This window comes from Emys orbicularis, chromosome 1, assembly GCF_028017835.1.
Source record: "Emys orbicularis isolate rEmyOrb1 chromosome 1, rEmyOrb1.hap1, whole genome shotgun sequence".
NCBI classification, from domain to species: Eukaryota; Metazoa; Chordata; order Testudines; family Emydidae; genus Emys; species Emys orbicularis.
The window spans coordinates 135487608-135504825 of NC_088683.1; the positions used below are offsets into that span (position 1 = coordinate 135487608).

A 17218-nucleotide genomic window follows, 5' to 3' on the forward strand; every position below is an offset into this window, starting at 1 on the left:
AATTCGACCTTGTCCTCAGTGCGCATGTGATAGGTGTGGTTCATGGTCTTGTTCACAGAGAAAGACTATGTTCTTGATTCACAACTACATTTATCTTTCGGAGGAATTCACTGCCTTTTCCTCATTCCCACAGCCACATCTGCAACTGTCTCCCAACCCAGCCTGGAATCACACTCCCAGAGGCTAGCGCACATTAGGCGGAGGAAGAAGAAGACGCGAGAGGACATGTTCTCTGAACTTATGGGCTGCTCCCGAGCCCAGGCAGCACAGCATAACCAGTGGAGGGAGAATTTGTCCCAAATGCACCGGACACACATGGAACGTGAGGAGAGGTGGCGGCAGGAAGACCAGCAGGCGACTCAAACGCTGCTTGGACTTCTGAGGGAGCAAACGGACACGCTCCGGCGCCTTGTTGATGTTCTGCAGGAACGGAGGCAGGAGGACAGAGCCCCGCTGCAGTCTATCAGTAACCGCACTCCCCCGCCACCAAGTCCCATACCCCCCTCGCCCAAAGTCCAAAGAAGGAGGGGCGGAAGAGTCCGTGAAAACTCTCACTCCACCCCTGCAGACTGCTCAAGCACCAGAAGGCTGTCATTCCCCAAAATTTGAAAAGTCCTTTCCTGGCCGCCTCAACCAAGCCCCCGTCCAAGTTTCACCACCCAGTTTCATGTGTGGTTGTTAATAAAAAATACGTTTCTGTTCATTACTGTTTCAGTCATGATGTTTTGAGGGAGAGTCTGTCTGCAGGGGGGGAAGGGGCTTGGTAATTGGACAGGACAGTCACCTTTAGCAGGCTACAGAGGCGGGGGCAGGTCCAGCAGCAGGGCACATACACAGTGCAGTGACTAGTTACCCTGGTCAGTCTGGGAGGTGGTTTTCATGTTCTGTGGGGGGCGGGGGGGGTTAGTTGCTCTGTGACTTTGTGGCGGGGGAGGGCAGTTACAGATCGTATGCAGCGGTCCTTGTCCTGGATCACAGAGCCACGCAGCAGGGGATCTGTAACCCTCCTCCCCCTGCCATAAAGTCACATAGCCCCCACATACACGCAGTCCCACTCAGGAGGGCTGGCAGGCTCCGTTGAAACAACCAGTCCGCTACTGTGAATCCTGTCATTCCTGGAGTTTAGAAGGATCATTTGCATCAGTACACTACACCCGCTCCCCACCACAGTCTGCGTCCCCGGTTTCAAAGATTCCCGCGAAAACAGTACTAAAGACAACGCTGTTCAATAACAAAAGTAAAACTGATTTTATTATTTTGGAAAGGGGTGGAGGGGGTCTGTAACTGGAGAGGATAGTCATCCTTAACTGGGTAAAGAAACGGGGGCAGGTTCAGCTTCTCTGTACAGAAACTTAAAAGTCACTGGTTACCCTGCTCACTGTGGAACCTGGCTTTCAAAGCCTCCCGGATGCACAGCGCGTCCCGCTGTGCTCTTCTAATCGCCCGGCTGTCTGGCTGGGCGTAATCAGATGCCAGGCTATTTGCCTCAACCTCCCATCCCGCCATAAAGGTCTCCCCCTTGCTCTCACACAGATTGTGGAGCACACAGCAAGCAGCTATAACAATGGGGATATTGGTTTCGCTGAGATCACAGCGAGTGAGTAAGCTTCTCCATCTCCCCTTGAGACGTCCAAAAGCACACTCCACCACCATTCTGCACTTGCTCAGCCGGTAGTTGAAGAGTTCTTTTTCAGAGTCCAGGGCGCCAGTGTAGGGCTTCATGAGCCAGGGCATTAGCGGGTAGGCTGGGTCCCCAAGGATCACTGTAGGCATCTCCACATCCCCAAGAGTTATTTTGTGGTCTGGGAAATAAATACCTTCCTGCAGCCGTCTAAACAGACCAGAGTTCCGGAAGACGCGAGCGTCATGAACCTTGCCTGGCCATCCAACGTTGATGTTGGTAAAACGTCCCCTGTGGTCCACCAGTGCTTGCAGCACCATTGAAAAGTAGCCCTTTCGGTTGATGTACTGGCTGGCCTGGTGGTCCGGTCCCAGGATAGGGATGTGAGTTCCATCTATAGCCCCACCGCAGTTTGGGAATCCCATCGCGGCGAAGCCATCTATGATGACCTCCACGTTTCCCAGGGTCACTACCTTTGAGAGCAGTACCTTGACGATTGCGTTGGCTACTTGCATCACAACAACCCCCACGGTAGATTTGCCCACGCCAAACTGGTTCGCGACAGACCGGTAGCTGTCCGGCGTTGCAAGCTTCCAGAGGGCTATGGCCACTCGCTTCTGGACAGTCAGGGCTGCTCGCATCCGGGTGTCATTGCGCTTCAGGGCAGGGGACAGCAACTCACAAAGTTCCAGGAAAGTCCCCTTCCGCATGCGAAAGTTTCGCAGCCACTGGGATTCGTCCCAGACCTGCAGGACTATGCGGTCCCACCAGTCAGTGCTTGTTTCCCGTGCCCAGAATCGCCGTTCCACAACATCCAGATGACCCATTGTCACCGTGATGTCCTCGGAGCTGGGTCCCGTGCTTTGTGAGAGGTCTGTGCCCCTCTCAGAGTTCAGGCCCTCACCGCGGTGCCGTAGCCTCCTCGCCTGGTTCATCTGCATCTGCCTCTGGGAAAGGTGGATGATAACCTGCGAGGCGTTCACAAGTGCCACAACTGCAGCGATGGTCGCAGCGGGATCCATGCTCGCAGTGCTGTGGCGTCCGCGCTGTCACTGACCCGAAAAGTGCGCGAAGTGATTTCCCGCCGGCGCTTTCAGGGAGGGAGGAAGGGAGGGACGGCGGTAGTGACAGACGGATGACGACAATTACCCAAAAGCACCCTCGACCCTTTTTTTTTACCCAGAAGGCATTGGCGGCTCGACCCAGAATTCCAATGGGCAGCGGGGACTGCGGGAACTGTGGGATAGCTGCCCACAGTGCACCGCTTCCAATGTCGACGCTTTCCCCGTTAGTGTGGACTCACAAAGTCGAATTACTGTCCTTAGTGTGGACACACAAGTTCGACTTTGCAATATCGATTCCACATATTCGATTTAAGTGAAATCGAAATACCCTCGTAGTGTAGACATACCCTTAGGGATAGAGCAGAATCTTTTACAGGCAGAAGCCAAGTCACTAGGTCATGCTTTTGTCCTGAAGAAACTTGAATGCAGCTTGCTTTACTTTGCAATGACAAAGCAGGTTCTCTCTCTGACATTTACGGCAAAAATCATAAGTCAGAGATTAGTATCCCTATGGAAAGGGCAGAGTGAAATTTGTGCGTAATGGAGAGTTAGTGGCAGTGGCAAGACCCATGCCTGCAAGCGGTGGAATAGAAGACATATGGTGTTAGGTGGCTTAACCTTTCATTTCCTTGATTTTATATCAGGTATGTTTATGTGTGTAGCAACCTTTACTCTTACACCGTGAAGTTTTGCATATGAATGATTTCTTTTTAAAGTTGGAAGTGTCCCTCTAAGGCATGAGGCAATGTATTAAACAGGACTGTCAGGTAAAACAGTAGTGTTTACACACTGTTTAACAGATATTTTTGTACAAAATAGTAACAGAATACAGGGATGGTCTGTACAGATGCACAAAATAAGTTTTGTTCACAACCTAATCAAGGTGCAGAATATTATGTTAGGATCTTGATTTTTTATTTGAAATCTAAAAACGTCTCTGCTTAACTTAGACAGTGGTTGTTTATTTTATGATTTAGCAGTTAAATGAATTTTACTCCACAATTCAGGGTGTACTTTTTTGGGGGCAGGGAGGGGGGAAAGAACACATCCACAGCTGCTTGCCCCTTTCCCACCTGTAGCTAAGAGAGAACACACCCTCCTCAAGGATTTCAGCACTGCAGCTTCTAACAAAGACTGCACTTCTTACCAATGTATTGTTTCAGTTTCCCCTCCCATCACACGTCAGCGTATATTCCATTGATCAAGTAGTCTAGCCTATTATAACGTCTTCTTTTAAGAGATTGAGACATTCTTCTGCCTATTAGCGCAATAACTAATAGCAAAAACACTATCCCAAAAAGTAAAGCCGCTACGAGACCACTTTTGTCACCAGATTGAGGGGCATGCTTGCTTTTTGGAACATCTAATAGGTAGGCTTCTGACTCACGCTGCCTATTATCCTGGTGCATATTTTGAAAAGGAGCCGAGGAATCCTTATTAAGCAAAGCAACAACTGACAAAGAAAGGAGATCGATGCTGCTAGTACTGTCTGTAGAGGTGGCTATTGGCTTGATAGTGGTGGCAGATGTTCTTAGCCTTGCAAATTCTGTAGCAGTTCTGGAATTCGAGATCATGTGGTTAGTTGTGGTAAAAGCAGTGGTAGTAGGAATCTGAGTGCTAGTGGTTGTGTTTTTGAGTACAGCACTACTGATAGTGGTAGGAAGCATGGTAGGTGGTGGTGGAGTGGAGGTGCTAAGCTGAGACGTTCTAGCAGCCCTTGTAGGCAATAGCTTGGTTATTTTTTGTTTTGGGAAAGAATCTAAGGTCTCCGGATGTTTTTTCTCTTGGTCTTCAGGAAACTGTGTGTGCAATTCAATCTTATCTAAATGTTCTTCTATATGGTCAATGAGTTCAGACATCTGAGAAGTAATAGATTTCTGCAAAGCAACAGTATGATTCAGGTGACCTGCCTGATTGGGAAGGTCAAAGCGAGCTGCTTGTGAAGAAAGAGAGTTTCCATTCGAGTCGTAATTTGCAAGCTGTGAGTCCAGAATCTGTATACCTAAAAATAGAAAGAAAATATATAAATTAATTATTCAATCCACTTTAGCAATCAAATGCTTCCTCTGCTTACTGCTTCTTCTGAATCTAATAGAGAATCACAAAAGGGGCCCACCCCGAAAAGAAACAACTAAACTGCCTGGGGTATCATGATTTTCTCCTCTTTTTAAAAAAAAAATCACTCAAGTGTTTGGCAATAGGCATGTTAAAATTACAGTTGTCATAGCACAAATTGATACTCCATCTCCAAAGCCTAAAAGTATCAGGCCAGATTCTTCACTGTTTTACACCTTATGTAAGCATTTATCTCTGTGCAAAGAAATCATTTGATTTGGTAGTGTTCTGAACTCACATTGCACATGTTTAAATGCTTATACAGAGGTACAAGGCAGTGAAGAATCAGGCCAGTCATCTTCAAAACATTCTTAGTCTCTGCCAACCAGAGAAGCAGAAGTTACCAAGTCACACTTGTATTTGTCAATTTTGCATACACCTCTACCCCGATATAACGCTGTACTCGGGAGCCAAAAAATCTTACCGTGTTATAGGTGAAACCGCGTTATATTGAACTTGCTTTGATCCGCCGGAGTGCGCAGCCCCGCCCCCCCGGAGCACTGCTTTACCGCGTTATATCCAAATTCATGTTATATTGGGTCGTGTTATATCGGGGTAGAGGTATATATCTGTCTAAGGTACTTATAAAGCCCCTGTTGCTGCAGAATCTGGGTGCCTCAATCTTTTAATGTTGTTATCCTCACAATGTAATCATCCTGTGAGGTAGGGAAGTACCACTATTTTCATTTTACACAGGCACAAAAAGGTTAAGTGACTTGCAAAAAATCTCACAGGAAGTCTGTGGAGGAGCATGAACTTGAGCCATCATGAGGGGAAGTGGATGAAGAGTTGTTAGAAGTGAGGAGAGGCAGGGTCCATCATAAGTAGTTGACTAAAATGTTCACCCTTTCCTCTGAAGTTAAATGGAATCAGTTTCTAAGCAGCACAGTGCATTGTAGCTCTGTTAAAGCTATTAACTGGAGTCTGGTAGCAAAATATGCAGAGTTTGGCATGATAAAAGCTGCATACAAACTCACACTATTGACAAAGATTCCATTATGTTAAGATACTGTATATAGATCCTACACAAAAAAACAAAACAAAAAAAACCTAACACTTTGGGTAATAGTTCTTGGGAAGACTAACTGGCACAGCTCCTTTGTCCACATTATCATCATCCAATAGTCAGCTGGATTTACCATTGGGTGTGGTGCTTCACTCTTATTCACTGTATTACCTCTAAGTACTGGAGGGTTAACCATATAATGAAATTCCTAAGCAAACAAGAAACCACACACACCCAACACTTATTAGATAACCTAGAATTAATGGTGAAAGAATTTGACACTTCCTTCAATTGAAAAATCTCTAAGAAATGGATTTTCTCTCTGAGAAAAGTTAAGTGATAAGAAGACCATGTTAAGGTTCCACTTTGAAAGTTCACCATATCATTAAAGTATGCAAATATTTGGGTGACCTTCACTGTATAACTTTAATTTTCCCCTGCCACCTGACAGCAGCCAGAAACTAAGATAAGCAAGTTGACTCACAGGCTCACCTCATCAGTGATTGCCCTACTGTTCCTAATGTAAAACTACATGAAGGATGTACACTCTTGTTTCCCTCAGAATTTTCCTCAATATATCTTGATTTTGACCAGCAACATCTCTGCTCTTAAGAGGAAAAATGTGCAATACACACAAAATAGGTACCAGACTGAGATCACCTGAGGCGTAAGTCAGGATTTGACCTGAGGCTAGTGCACTAACCCTGTGTACTATTCCCCCTTCCTTAGCAACAGGTCTTTGCAAGAGAACAGACAGGAAGAAGACTAGAAACTGGATATATGGAGAATTTAGAAGGAGAGTACACTGTTAAGTAGCTTACACTCAGATTTCATCTGCCTTAAAATTGATATAATTAGATACATATAGGACTTTTGAAAAAAAAAGTAGTGGATTTAAAATATACAAAACACATTCATGGTTTCTTCTGTCTCAACTGGGAGCCCCTTTTTCCAGGGTGCTGTGCTAACTTCCATTATATTGGGTCATGAGGAAATAGAAAATCTTCACAGTTAATTCAATTAATTGAAATGGAAAGACCACCTACCCCAGCTGCTGTCCTACAAGTTGGGAAATATATTTTAGGTTTCTAGAAGGGACATTAAGCAGCATAGAGCAAAAAAAAACAGTTATGTTGTAAACTGGAATGCAATAACTTTTTAAAGAAACTTCCATTTAAAACCATAATCAGAATGGGAAAGAAAGATCCTTGTCGTTATATACCAGATTGTTACCACATGGCCTTTTCACAATCTATCCAACAGACAGCAAAAAAACAAACAAACAAACAAACAAATAGAGTCTTCCAAGAACAAGTTATTGATTTTTCTGCAAGCTTTACTCAGTAGTTAGAAAGGGAAATCTACATGATTTGATATTTTATTATTTAATGTGCACCACAAACTCAAAGGTCAAAATCTAGATGGTCAAAATACCAACAGTTTCCTCAGTTCCTAGTGCATTACCTCTGAGACAAGGAATTTGCCCAACAATACAGCAGATGTGGTCAGCTAAACCACCATTCCTTTCTCATTCTAAACAAAGGAGTGTGGGACTGAACCCCACTTGTAGAAGCCATGCTTTTAGACAAGCACCCAAAGTAGAGCAATGATACAGTATTCATGTAAATTGGGTTGCGCAACCTGCAGATTACCAAATTCACTCCCTCAAATAACAGTCAGAAAACTGCAGTGTGTGTGTAATTTATGCTGTGGGAAACAGTTTGGATGGGGGACAAAGAAGGATCTCATCACCCTACATGAATCTTCTCACCTTCTTCCACAAAGCCAACAGATGTACCTGAACACTCATGGATGTACTATCAGAAAGCAGACCGTTATTGCAGCCAGAGTCTGACTACTCACACCCTATATTTTTGAGGTTAAAAAAAATGTCAGCTTTATTTCCTCATTTTAATTTTAGATTGTAAGCTCCCTACTGCAGGGACTTTGTCTTCTTAAGAAATTGTCAAGTGCTAGGCACACTAGTGGCATTATAATAGAATAGATAATCTTGCTATTGAAGGAAGACAGATAAAGCAGTACACAAACCACTATTTAAAAAATATAAAAGAAGAGTATTCTACAGGACCATTCTCAAATAGTCCATATGCTAAACTACCTTGGAGGTCATCTCCTAGAGGCCATCCACTCTTAAAGGAAATGTCTAATAGGATTCTATGGGTATTCTCAGTAGATATCCACCAATATCATGGTTGGTTATTTATATAGAGAATGTTGTCTATGTTCCAAATGAAAGTGTGAGAGGCAGAGCAGAAACCCCAAGTAGTTTTTCAGCAATAGCTTCTGTGGCTGGAAACAGAAGATAAAACATCTCCTGAATCATGAATTGGTTCTGTGGTGGTTGAGCTGGAAAAATCAAGTTTGCACTGAATAAAACTGCTCCAATATTTGAGTATTTTTCTTTATCACTAATAACTGTAACCTTGTGCACATTTCTATCTGAAAAAACAAACTTAAAAGGTTTGTCACAAGAAGTGGGCTAGGCTTCTTGGTAACTACCTTTGAAAAGCTTATCAGCAATGTAGGCTTAAGGTAAACGAGTTCACACACATCATTTCCATAATTCAATATGAACAGGAGCCAGAAAAACAGCACAATTGAAAACAATGAGTATAACTCAGCAATTGCACTTTGGCAGATCAAGAGCCCAGCACAGTCACATGTTTTCTTCCCTCTTTCAATCCTCTACATACTCCTGGGGGAGAAAAGAGTGGGAGAAGTGTGATAAAAGTTAGATAATAAATTAATTACTTTGACTCTTCTGTTTTTGCACCCTAGGCGTTTAAGCCATTTGTTCCTTCCCCTGCCCTGGTTTCCTGGTGTTATCACAGCAAATGCACCCTAACAGTTTCTGAAAAAGTTATGCGGATGACCCTGCTAGACAGCATGCTTTCCCTCACCAACCAATTCCTTCCCAGGAGAAAGTTACCTCTTCAGTAAGCTCAGCCTTTGGGAAATATCTGAGAGATAGGAAAAACTCCAGTATATTAAAAAAAAACTTGTGTTCTCTGCAAAGTGAGCCATACTGAAACCACCAAATAAACTCCCTTGCGAGAGGACAGTCTAATTGTCAATTTGTTATCTGAAGAGTTCAGTCAGATAAGGTGCCAGCATAGAAGTATATTTTGAGAGACAAGGTGTGTGAGGTATCTTTTAATGGACCAAATTCTGTCAGTGAAAGAACCAAGCATTCGAGCTACACAGAGCTCTTCTTCATTACCTCAACCACCTTGTCTCTCTAATATGCTGGAACTGACATGGCTACCACTACACTGCAAAATATATTTTGGTAAGCTTGCTACATCTTAATAGCTGACCTTAGTATAGCTAATGTATTAGCACCAAAAAGTGCACAGCACATTAGAGACGACAAGAAATTCCTGAGTTCTAAGTCTTCTCTAAACCTTGCTACTGACATGCAGTTTGGCCTTGGGTAAGTCACTTTGCAGCTCTGCTTCAGTTTCTCTACCTGAAAAAAGAGGAATATTACTACTTTTGTTTACTTACTATCCTTGCAGAGATGTTATGAAGATTAATATTTGTACAGTGCTTTCTATAACTAGGTATTTATATGCCCCTCAGCCACCACAATATGATCCCTTCAAACATGTAAAGTGCTACAAGGGTGCTAAATTTCTACTGCTTCCAGTAATATTCAATATACTCATAGGGAATTTCTCCGAAACACATAGAATGTGTCAAAATGGAAGAAGCTTTTTAAGCACACACAAACTGTATTATTTAGGAATAAATCCCTGGTCTAAAGAGCTTCCAGTCTAAGCAGAAAGCATACGTATGAAAGATTAGAGAGGAGATATAATTTCTTGACACATTAATATTAATTATTAATATTGTCATGGTATGGCAGGGTGGGCTTGTTTTGTTTTTTTAAAAAGGGAAAGAATATAAAAGATTTTTAAGTCTAACGGGGCGGGGGGCAATCAGGATGCATCATGGGAGATGCAGTCCACATGAGAAGCCAGGTCCATAAAGAAAAAAGGGGGTATAAGGCACACAAAACTATAACTCCCATGAGGCACTATGGTAGCATTTCCAAAACGAAATTTTCAGTTTTCAGCTGATCATTTTCCGTTTTAAATTTTTTGCTGATAAATCAAAACATTTCTGACCAACTCTAATGCAAACACATATCTGTAAGGCACATGAGTATAAACAAAGGCAATGATCAGTTGATTTTAGTATTGTTTACCTCTATTTATCCTGTAGCTGACGAGTCCTTTTGCTGGTTTCATTGGACAAGCTTCCTTACTAGGGCAGTAAAATAAGTAGCAGTTTGGATGCTGGCTTATCCTTCGAGCATCAAAAATCATCAAATTACATTGCCTGTCTCCTAAAAAAGGATAATATATTATATACTTTAGCAGCAAGAAGTGTTGTATCTGCCTCTTTTATAGCAATAAGCCCTGCTTTGCTTGACTAAAATCCTCCAGATCAGTATGAAGGGAAAAGAATGAATATATCACATTCTGCAGAAAATAATATAGTTATGGGGATTAATAAATATATATCACTAGATACCTACAAGCCAAAAGCCAATCTGCAAGATGTGGCCCCTCCTTCTACGTGCCAACGTGGTCTAACAGAAATAGTAGGATAAGCCTCCCCTCACCCACCTGCTGGGATTCCTACCAAGGTGCTGTTGCCCTCATATCAGATCTTGGGACACCATTTTTCATATGAGCCTTTGGCTCAAAGGCATCCGATAAATTTGAAAAACCCCTAATTTCTTTGAAAGACTGAGAGAAGATTTCACCATCCCCCCCCACAGCCTCCTGACTGTTTCTGCTGTTTGATTCACTGTTAACACTGTGATGCTGCTATCTGCAGCTACAGTTAATTCTGCTTTTAAGGTCTTGATGGAAAGCAAAGTTCCCAGAAGAGTGTAAGCATTTTATTTGTAGCTACTCAAATGTAACATAAAACAATCCATTGTTTCTTTTTATTCTGTCTACTGGACTCACAAAGTTATGGCTTCTACGTCTTGGAGTGGATGGTGAGGGCGAGGGGGAAGGGCTTAAAACCATTGGGCATGCCTAACATTCAAGATATATGCAATAATTGCTCAGACTAATACACATTACTAGGACTTAATCACTAAGGTCTCATTTAATTGGCTAATAGGTTAAGCAAAACAGACCAATATTCACAATATCTTGTTAGTCTTGGTATGAAAGGAGAGAAATATTCACATTCAGTGCTGAAAGAAGAAAGGAAATGCAGAATGTCCTGGTTCTTCCCCTTTGAGGGCTGACACCAGCTCATCCTATCCCAGCCAATTACAAGCATGTCATAAGCAATGATAGAGAAGAACAGAAATCAAGGGAGTATAAGTTTACCTGATATGTTTTTTTCTAAGCAGCAAACATTAATACAAGCTTCCTGAGTTGGTGTATATATTGGCTCAGTCCCTCTGATGCCTTTTGAGAGAGATAGCATCATATCAATTACAACATTTTCCATCTTCTCTAGAGAGCAATCTTGACTTAGGGATGGCCCAGGTATCATGTAACACATGATTAGGAATGTGCAAGTAGACCACCAAGTTATGCTGATGGACATTTTTACTTAGGTGCCTTCTTGAGTCTTCTTGAGTCAGAAACAATGATGAACTTCTTGATGTTTAACTTCAAGATAATCTCATTTTAAGAAGAATGCATATCTGTGGGGAAAAATAAGGAAAGGCTTCTTTTAGTCAAAGTGAAGTTTTCAACAACTTTTAAGAGCCTTTTGTACAAGTAGCAAATGTAGGTAATTTTTTTTAAAGTTTATATTACATACTTGATGCAAAGTTACTTACTTCCCAACATACTTGGCATCCAATTAAAAACATTGCTACACTTTTCAAATGAAAAAGGGTGGTGAATACAGCACACAAGAATCTGGCCCCTATCATCATAATATCTGAGTGGCTCTCAACCTTTAATGTATTTTCATTACATACCTATAAGGTAGGAAACTGCTATTATCCCCATTTTACAGAGGGGGAACGGAGGCAGAGAAGGCATAAGGGACTTGTCCACAATCACACAGGAAGTCTACATCAGCCCTGGACATACATATTGGAATCCTCTTCCCTACTTTTTCAACCAAGATACCCAAGGACATAAAAATGGCAACGAAGAGGATCAGTGCAAACACTGGAAACAGGTGATTTGGGGGATTGCTATTGAGAGACACAGCCCCCCTTACATAACCATGCTCCAGCTCAGCTCTCCTAGAGGATCAATAGAGTAAAAATGGTTACATAGATTCATAGATTCCAAGGCCAGAAGGGACCACTGTGATCATCTAATCTGACCTCCTGTATAACACAAGCCACAAAACTTCCTTAAAATAATTCCTAGAACATGTCTTTTCAAAAAACATCCAGTCTTGATTTTAAAATGGTCAGTGATGGAGAATCCACCACGACTCTTGGTAAGTTGTTCCAATGGTTAATTACTCTCATTGTTTAAAATGTATGCCTTGTTTCCATTCTGAATTTCTCTAGGTTTAGCTTCCAGACATTGTTATACCTTTCTCTTCTAGATTAAAGAGCCCATTATTAAATATTTGTTTCCCATGTAGGTCCTTACAGACTGTAATCAAGTCACACCTTAACTTTTTCTTTGTTAAGGTAAATAGACTGAGCTCAGCGTGTCTATCATTACAAGGCAGGTTTTCTAATCCTTTAATCATTTTCATGGCTCTTCTCTGAACCCTCTCCAATTTATCAAGATCTTCTTGAATTGTGAACACCAGAATTAGACACAGTATTCTAGCAATGGTTGTGCCAGCATCAAATATAGCAGGAAAATAACCTCTCTACTGTTACTCGAGATTCCTGTTTATGTGTTCAAGGATTGCATTAGACCTTTTGGCCATGGCATCATACAGGGAGCTCATATTCAGCTGAATATCCATCACAACCCCACTGGCAGTTTTGTCAAGCAAATAGTGGCTTCAGTAACTTTTTAAATGGATATGCATCCACAACACAAAAAGTACCATCAAATCTAGCAGTGCTGCTGGCTAAGATTTGAATAGATCATGGAGACTAAATGACCTCCAGGTCCATGGGCAGGACAGCACAGAAGAAGCTTGTAATGTTACTGCCTGTGCTGTATCTGTCTAGTAATTAGAAGGATACAGATCTCAGGATACTTAAGTCTTATACCTTAAGACTGGAGGATAGCTAATGTGACGCCAATTTTTTAAAAAAGGCTCCAGAGGCGATCCCAGCAATTACAGGCCAGTTAGCCTAACTTCAGTACTGGGCAAACTGGTTGAAACTACAGTAAAGAACAGAATTGTCAGACACAAAGATGAACATGATTTGTTGGGGAAGATTCAACATGGTTTTTGCAAAGGGACATCATGCCTCACCAATCTACTACAATTCTTTGAGGGGGTCAACAAACGTGTGGACAAGGGTGAGCCAGTGGATATAGTGTCTTAGATTTTCAGAAAGCCTTTGACAAGGTCAGAGCCGTCCTGTCCATAGGAGGGACCGGGGCAACTGCCACGGGCCCCGAGCTCGGGGGCGGGGGGGGGGAGCAGGGCAGCCGAGGGACCTAGTGGGGGGCCTGGCGCCAGCAGCAGGGGCCAGACCCACGCCCCGCACTCACTGGCCCGGACGTTTATTTCTTTTTCTTGCCCACAGCCCCCCCCCCCCGGGCTCAGTCTCAGTCTCAGTCTCTGCAGCAGCGAGTAACCTGGCCCCAGACTGCTCTGCCGGCTCCCGGCGTCGCCTGCTGCCGCAGGGTCCTAGTGCCCCACCACCACCACTAGTGCCAGGGCAGGCTGACCCTGCCCCTGCCCTTCCGCCTCAGACGGACCCTTCCCTTTTCCAGCAGGACCCTCCACCAGCACAGGGGGCCCCCAGCACAGGTGCGTGCCAGCCAGGAGTCTCCCTCGCCCATCGCCCAGCACTGGTGTCCCCCCAGAGCCCGACACTTCCCCCTTCCACTGCTCTTTTTCCCCTCTCCCAGCGCTGGGTGGGGTCCTCCAATGCCACCTCCAGGCTAGGGCCACCCCACTGCCTCAGGATCCTCCTTGCCTTTCAGCTCTCCAGCCTTGGGGTCCCCCTCCCTGCAGTACCAGGACCTGGGGTCCCACAACTCTGCTCTCTCCATCACCCTTCAGAACTGGGGTCCTCCATCCATCTGCTTTTTCATCTCCCCTCCCGCTCCCAGCCCCAGAGAAAACAGATCTTAGAGCCCCTCCTCCATGCTGGAGGGTCCTGTGGTCCCCCAGCACCAGGGCACATATAGGCCCTCCAAGAGCCACCCAGTTCCCAAGACATGGGCTCTCAGTGTTGCAAATATGTAATTACATTTTAAAAAAATCCACTGAGGGAAGTGAGACCATATGCACCTGGGAAGTAAGTTTGCTGCAAAGATTTCATCCACCACAAGGATGAAGGTGGATTTCAGAATGTAAGTGGAGCAACACTGATCATGATCGGTGATTTTTTTTAATTATATGAACTTTATTATAATTATAAAAAAGAACTACAATATAACATAACATTATAATTATGCAGCTGGGCGCTATCAATATTTAACCTGTGGCCAGCAGCTTCCCTTGAAGTTCCCTGTAACAAGATTTCACCTGTATAAAAAAATATTAAGGGGGGCCCCATACAGGCTGATTTGCCCCAGGCCCCACACCCCTCTTGGGATAGCCCTGGACAAGGTCCCTCACCAAAGGCTCTTAAGCAAAGTAAGCTGTTATGGGATAAGCAGGAAGGTCCTCTTATGGATCAGTAACTGGTTAAAAGATAGAAAACAAAGGGTAGGAATAAATGATCATTTTGAGAATGGAGAGAGGTAAATAGTGGAGTCCTCCAGGGGTCTGTACTGGGCCCAGTTCTATTCAACATATTCATAAGTGATCTGGAAAAAGGGATAAACAGTGAGGTTGCAAAAATTGCAGATAATACAAAACTACTCCAGATAGTTAAGTCCAAAGCAGACTGCGAAGAGTTACATAGGAAACTCACAAAAGCAGATGCCTGGGCAACAAAATAGCAGATGAACTTCAATGTTGATAAATGCAAAGTAATGTACATTGGAAAGCATAATCCCAACTATACATATAAAATGATGGAGTCTACATTAGCTGTTCTCACTCAAGAAAGCCATCTTGGAGTCATTGTGAATAGTTCTCTGAAATCATCCACTCAATGTGCAGCCAAAAAAGCAAACAAAATGTTGGGAATCATTAAGAAAGGGATAGCTAATAAGACAGAAAATATCATATTGCCTCTATATAAATCCATGGCACGCCCACACCTTGAATACTACGTGCAGATGTGGTCACCCCATCTCAAAAAAGATATATTGGAATTGGAAAAGGTTCAGAAAGGGGCACCAAAAATGATTAGGGGTATGAAACAGCTTCCATATGAGGAGAGTAACAAGACTGGGACTTTTCAGCTTGGAAAAGGGATGACTAAGGGGGGGATATGATAGAGGTCTATAAAATCATGACTGGTGTAGAGAAAGTAAATAAAGAAGTGTTATTTACGCCTCATAAAACAGAATTAGGGGTCACCAAATGAAATTAATAGGCAGTAGGTTTAAAACAAACAAAAGAAAGTATTTCTTCACACAAGGCAGGGTTAACCTGTGGAACTCTTTTGCCAGAGGATGTTGTGAAGGCCAAGACTATAATGGGGCTCAAAAAAGAACTAGATAAATTCATGGAGAATAGGCTATCAGCTAGGAGGGCAAAGGGGGGGGGGGTTTCTCTTGCCAGAAGCTGGGAATGGGCAACCGGGGATGGATCACTTGATGATTACCTGTTCTGTTCATTCCCTCTGAAGCACCTGGCATTGGCCACTGTCTGAAGACAAGTATCAGAGGGGTAGCCGTGTTAGTCTGAATCTGTAAAAAGCAACAGAGGGTCCTGTGGCACCTTTAAGACTAACAGAAGTTAGTCTTAAAGGTGCCACAGGACCCTCTTTTGTCTGAAGACAGGATACTGGGTTAGATGGACCTTTGGTCTGACCCAGTATGGCCGTTCTTATATTCTTTCATGAACATAAAGACTTTAAATTATTTTGACATGGGATATGGGAAGTAGCCTCTGTATACAAACAAACAACAGTTAGTTCCTCCTCCCCTACCTCATTCCCCTCCACACGTGTCCGTCCCGCCCCGTCCCCCCCGTCAAAAGAAGGAGCAAGATTTTTTTTTTATGTCCCTAGTTTAAGGGAACACTCATTGCCCCTTTAAGCAAACTGGGCAACTCGTTGAAAACTACATAACTACACAGAAGGAGGAGCAGCGCTGCTTACACGGCCATCTGCCAGGAAAAACAGGTTCCCCATCCCGCATATGTGGGTGGGGCAGAGGGGCACAATAATCCCTAGGGCGTCACAAGAAGCTGTGTTTGCTGTTATGTTTTCAGGGAGCCCGAGCCCTGAATCAAAGCCGGTGGGCAGGGAAGGAGATTACACATGCACACAGAAAGGAGAGGAAACGGCTGCTGGGACAGGAAAGGGAGGGGGAGAGGATTAAGGCACCAATTAACAAGACCACTGTTCTAAATGACTTGCAACTTGTTTTCAGTTTAGCAGCTCAGGGTCAGGCTCCCCAATGTACTATGCCTGGCCAACAGGAACTGGCTGCAACCCGGATATCTCTCTCCTGCCCCAAGGAGTAGCAGCTGCTCAGGGTCCCCTGCATCTCAGCCTGCCCAGATCCCCCCTCGCTCTGCTCTCTGCAGACACCCTTACCGGCAAGAGACGTCCCTCGCAGCGGGCAGCGCTGCCCAGGGAAGCTACAGCAGCCGAACGAAGGAGCTTTGCTTTCACGTCTCCTGGCTCTGGAGGCGCCTCCGGGTCCGGGAGGGAGGGAGGGAGGGGGCAGAGCTGTGGAGTGCAGGGGCGGGCTGAGCTGTGTGACTTTGAGGTCTATGTGATCCCGGACGCTTGAAAACAAACTCCAGTGCTTAGCTTGACTCCAGTGACTAGTTTTATTGATCCCAATGGGGCTACTCAGCCCCCTGCTCACAAATCATGAATGAGGCTCAAAATGATTGGCATAAGAATAAGATTAAAAAAAAAAACAGCAACACTTTCTGGGGTCTTTTCATTTGCCTCCTGGTTTTGAGCTTTCAGGATTCACATCTTCCAGCTTTTCTCTGCAACCATGAGAGTTAAAAACTTACTCCTTCCCCTCCCCCAACACACTCTCTCTCTCTCAAGCTCACAATCTTACCTAATAACATGACTCCAGCAGGGCCAGTGCAAGGAAGTTTCGCCTAGGGCGCAAAACTTCCACCTTGCGCCCCCCCCAGCCCTGCGGCAGCTCCCCGTCCCCCCCAGCCCTGCGGCAGCTCCCCGTCCCCCCCTCTGCCCTGAGGCGCCCCCCCCCGTGGCAG

The 17218-nt window shown here is 44.2% G+C and overlaps 1 protein-coding gene across 1 annotated transcript; it reads right to left on the minus strand.

Annotated features, from left to right (window-relative positions):
- Nucleotides 1-3860: 3860 nt before the first annotated feature.
- On the minus strand, nucleotides 3861-16660 carry MANSC1 (MANSC domain containing 1). Its single transcript, XM_065423667.1, has 4 exons — nucleotides 16572-16660; nucleotides 11185-11507; nucleotides 10038-10178; nucleotides 3861-4687 (listed from the first exon to the last, which is right to left on the minus strand). Exons 2-4 carry the CDS (start codon nucleotides 11405-11407, stop codon nucleotides 3861-3863), a joined length of 1191 nt encoding a protein of 396 aa, XP_065279739.1. The 5' UTR covers nucleotides 11408-11507; nucleotides 16572-16660.
- Between the last annotated feature and the right edge of the window lie 558 nt (nucleotides 16661-17218).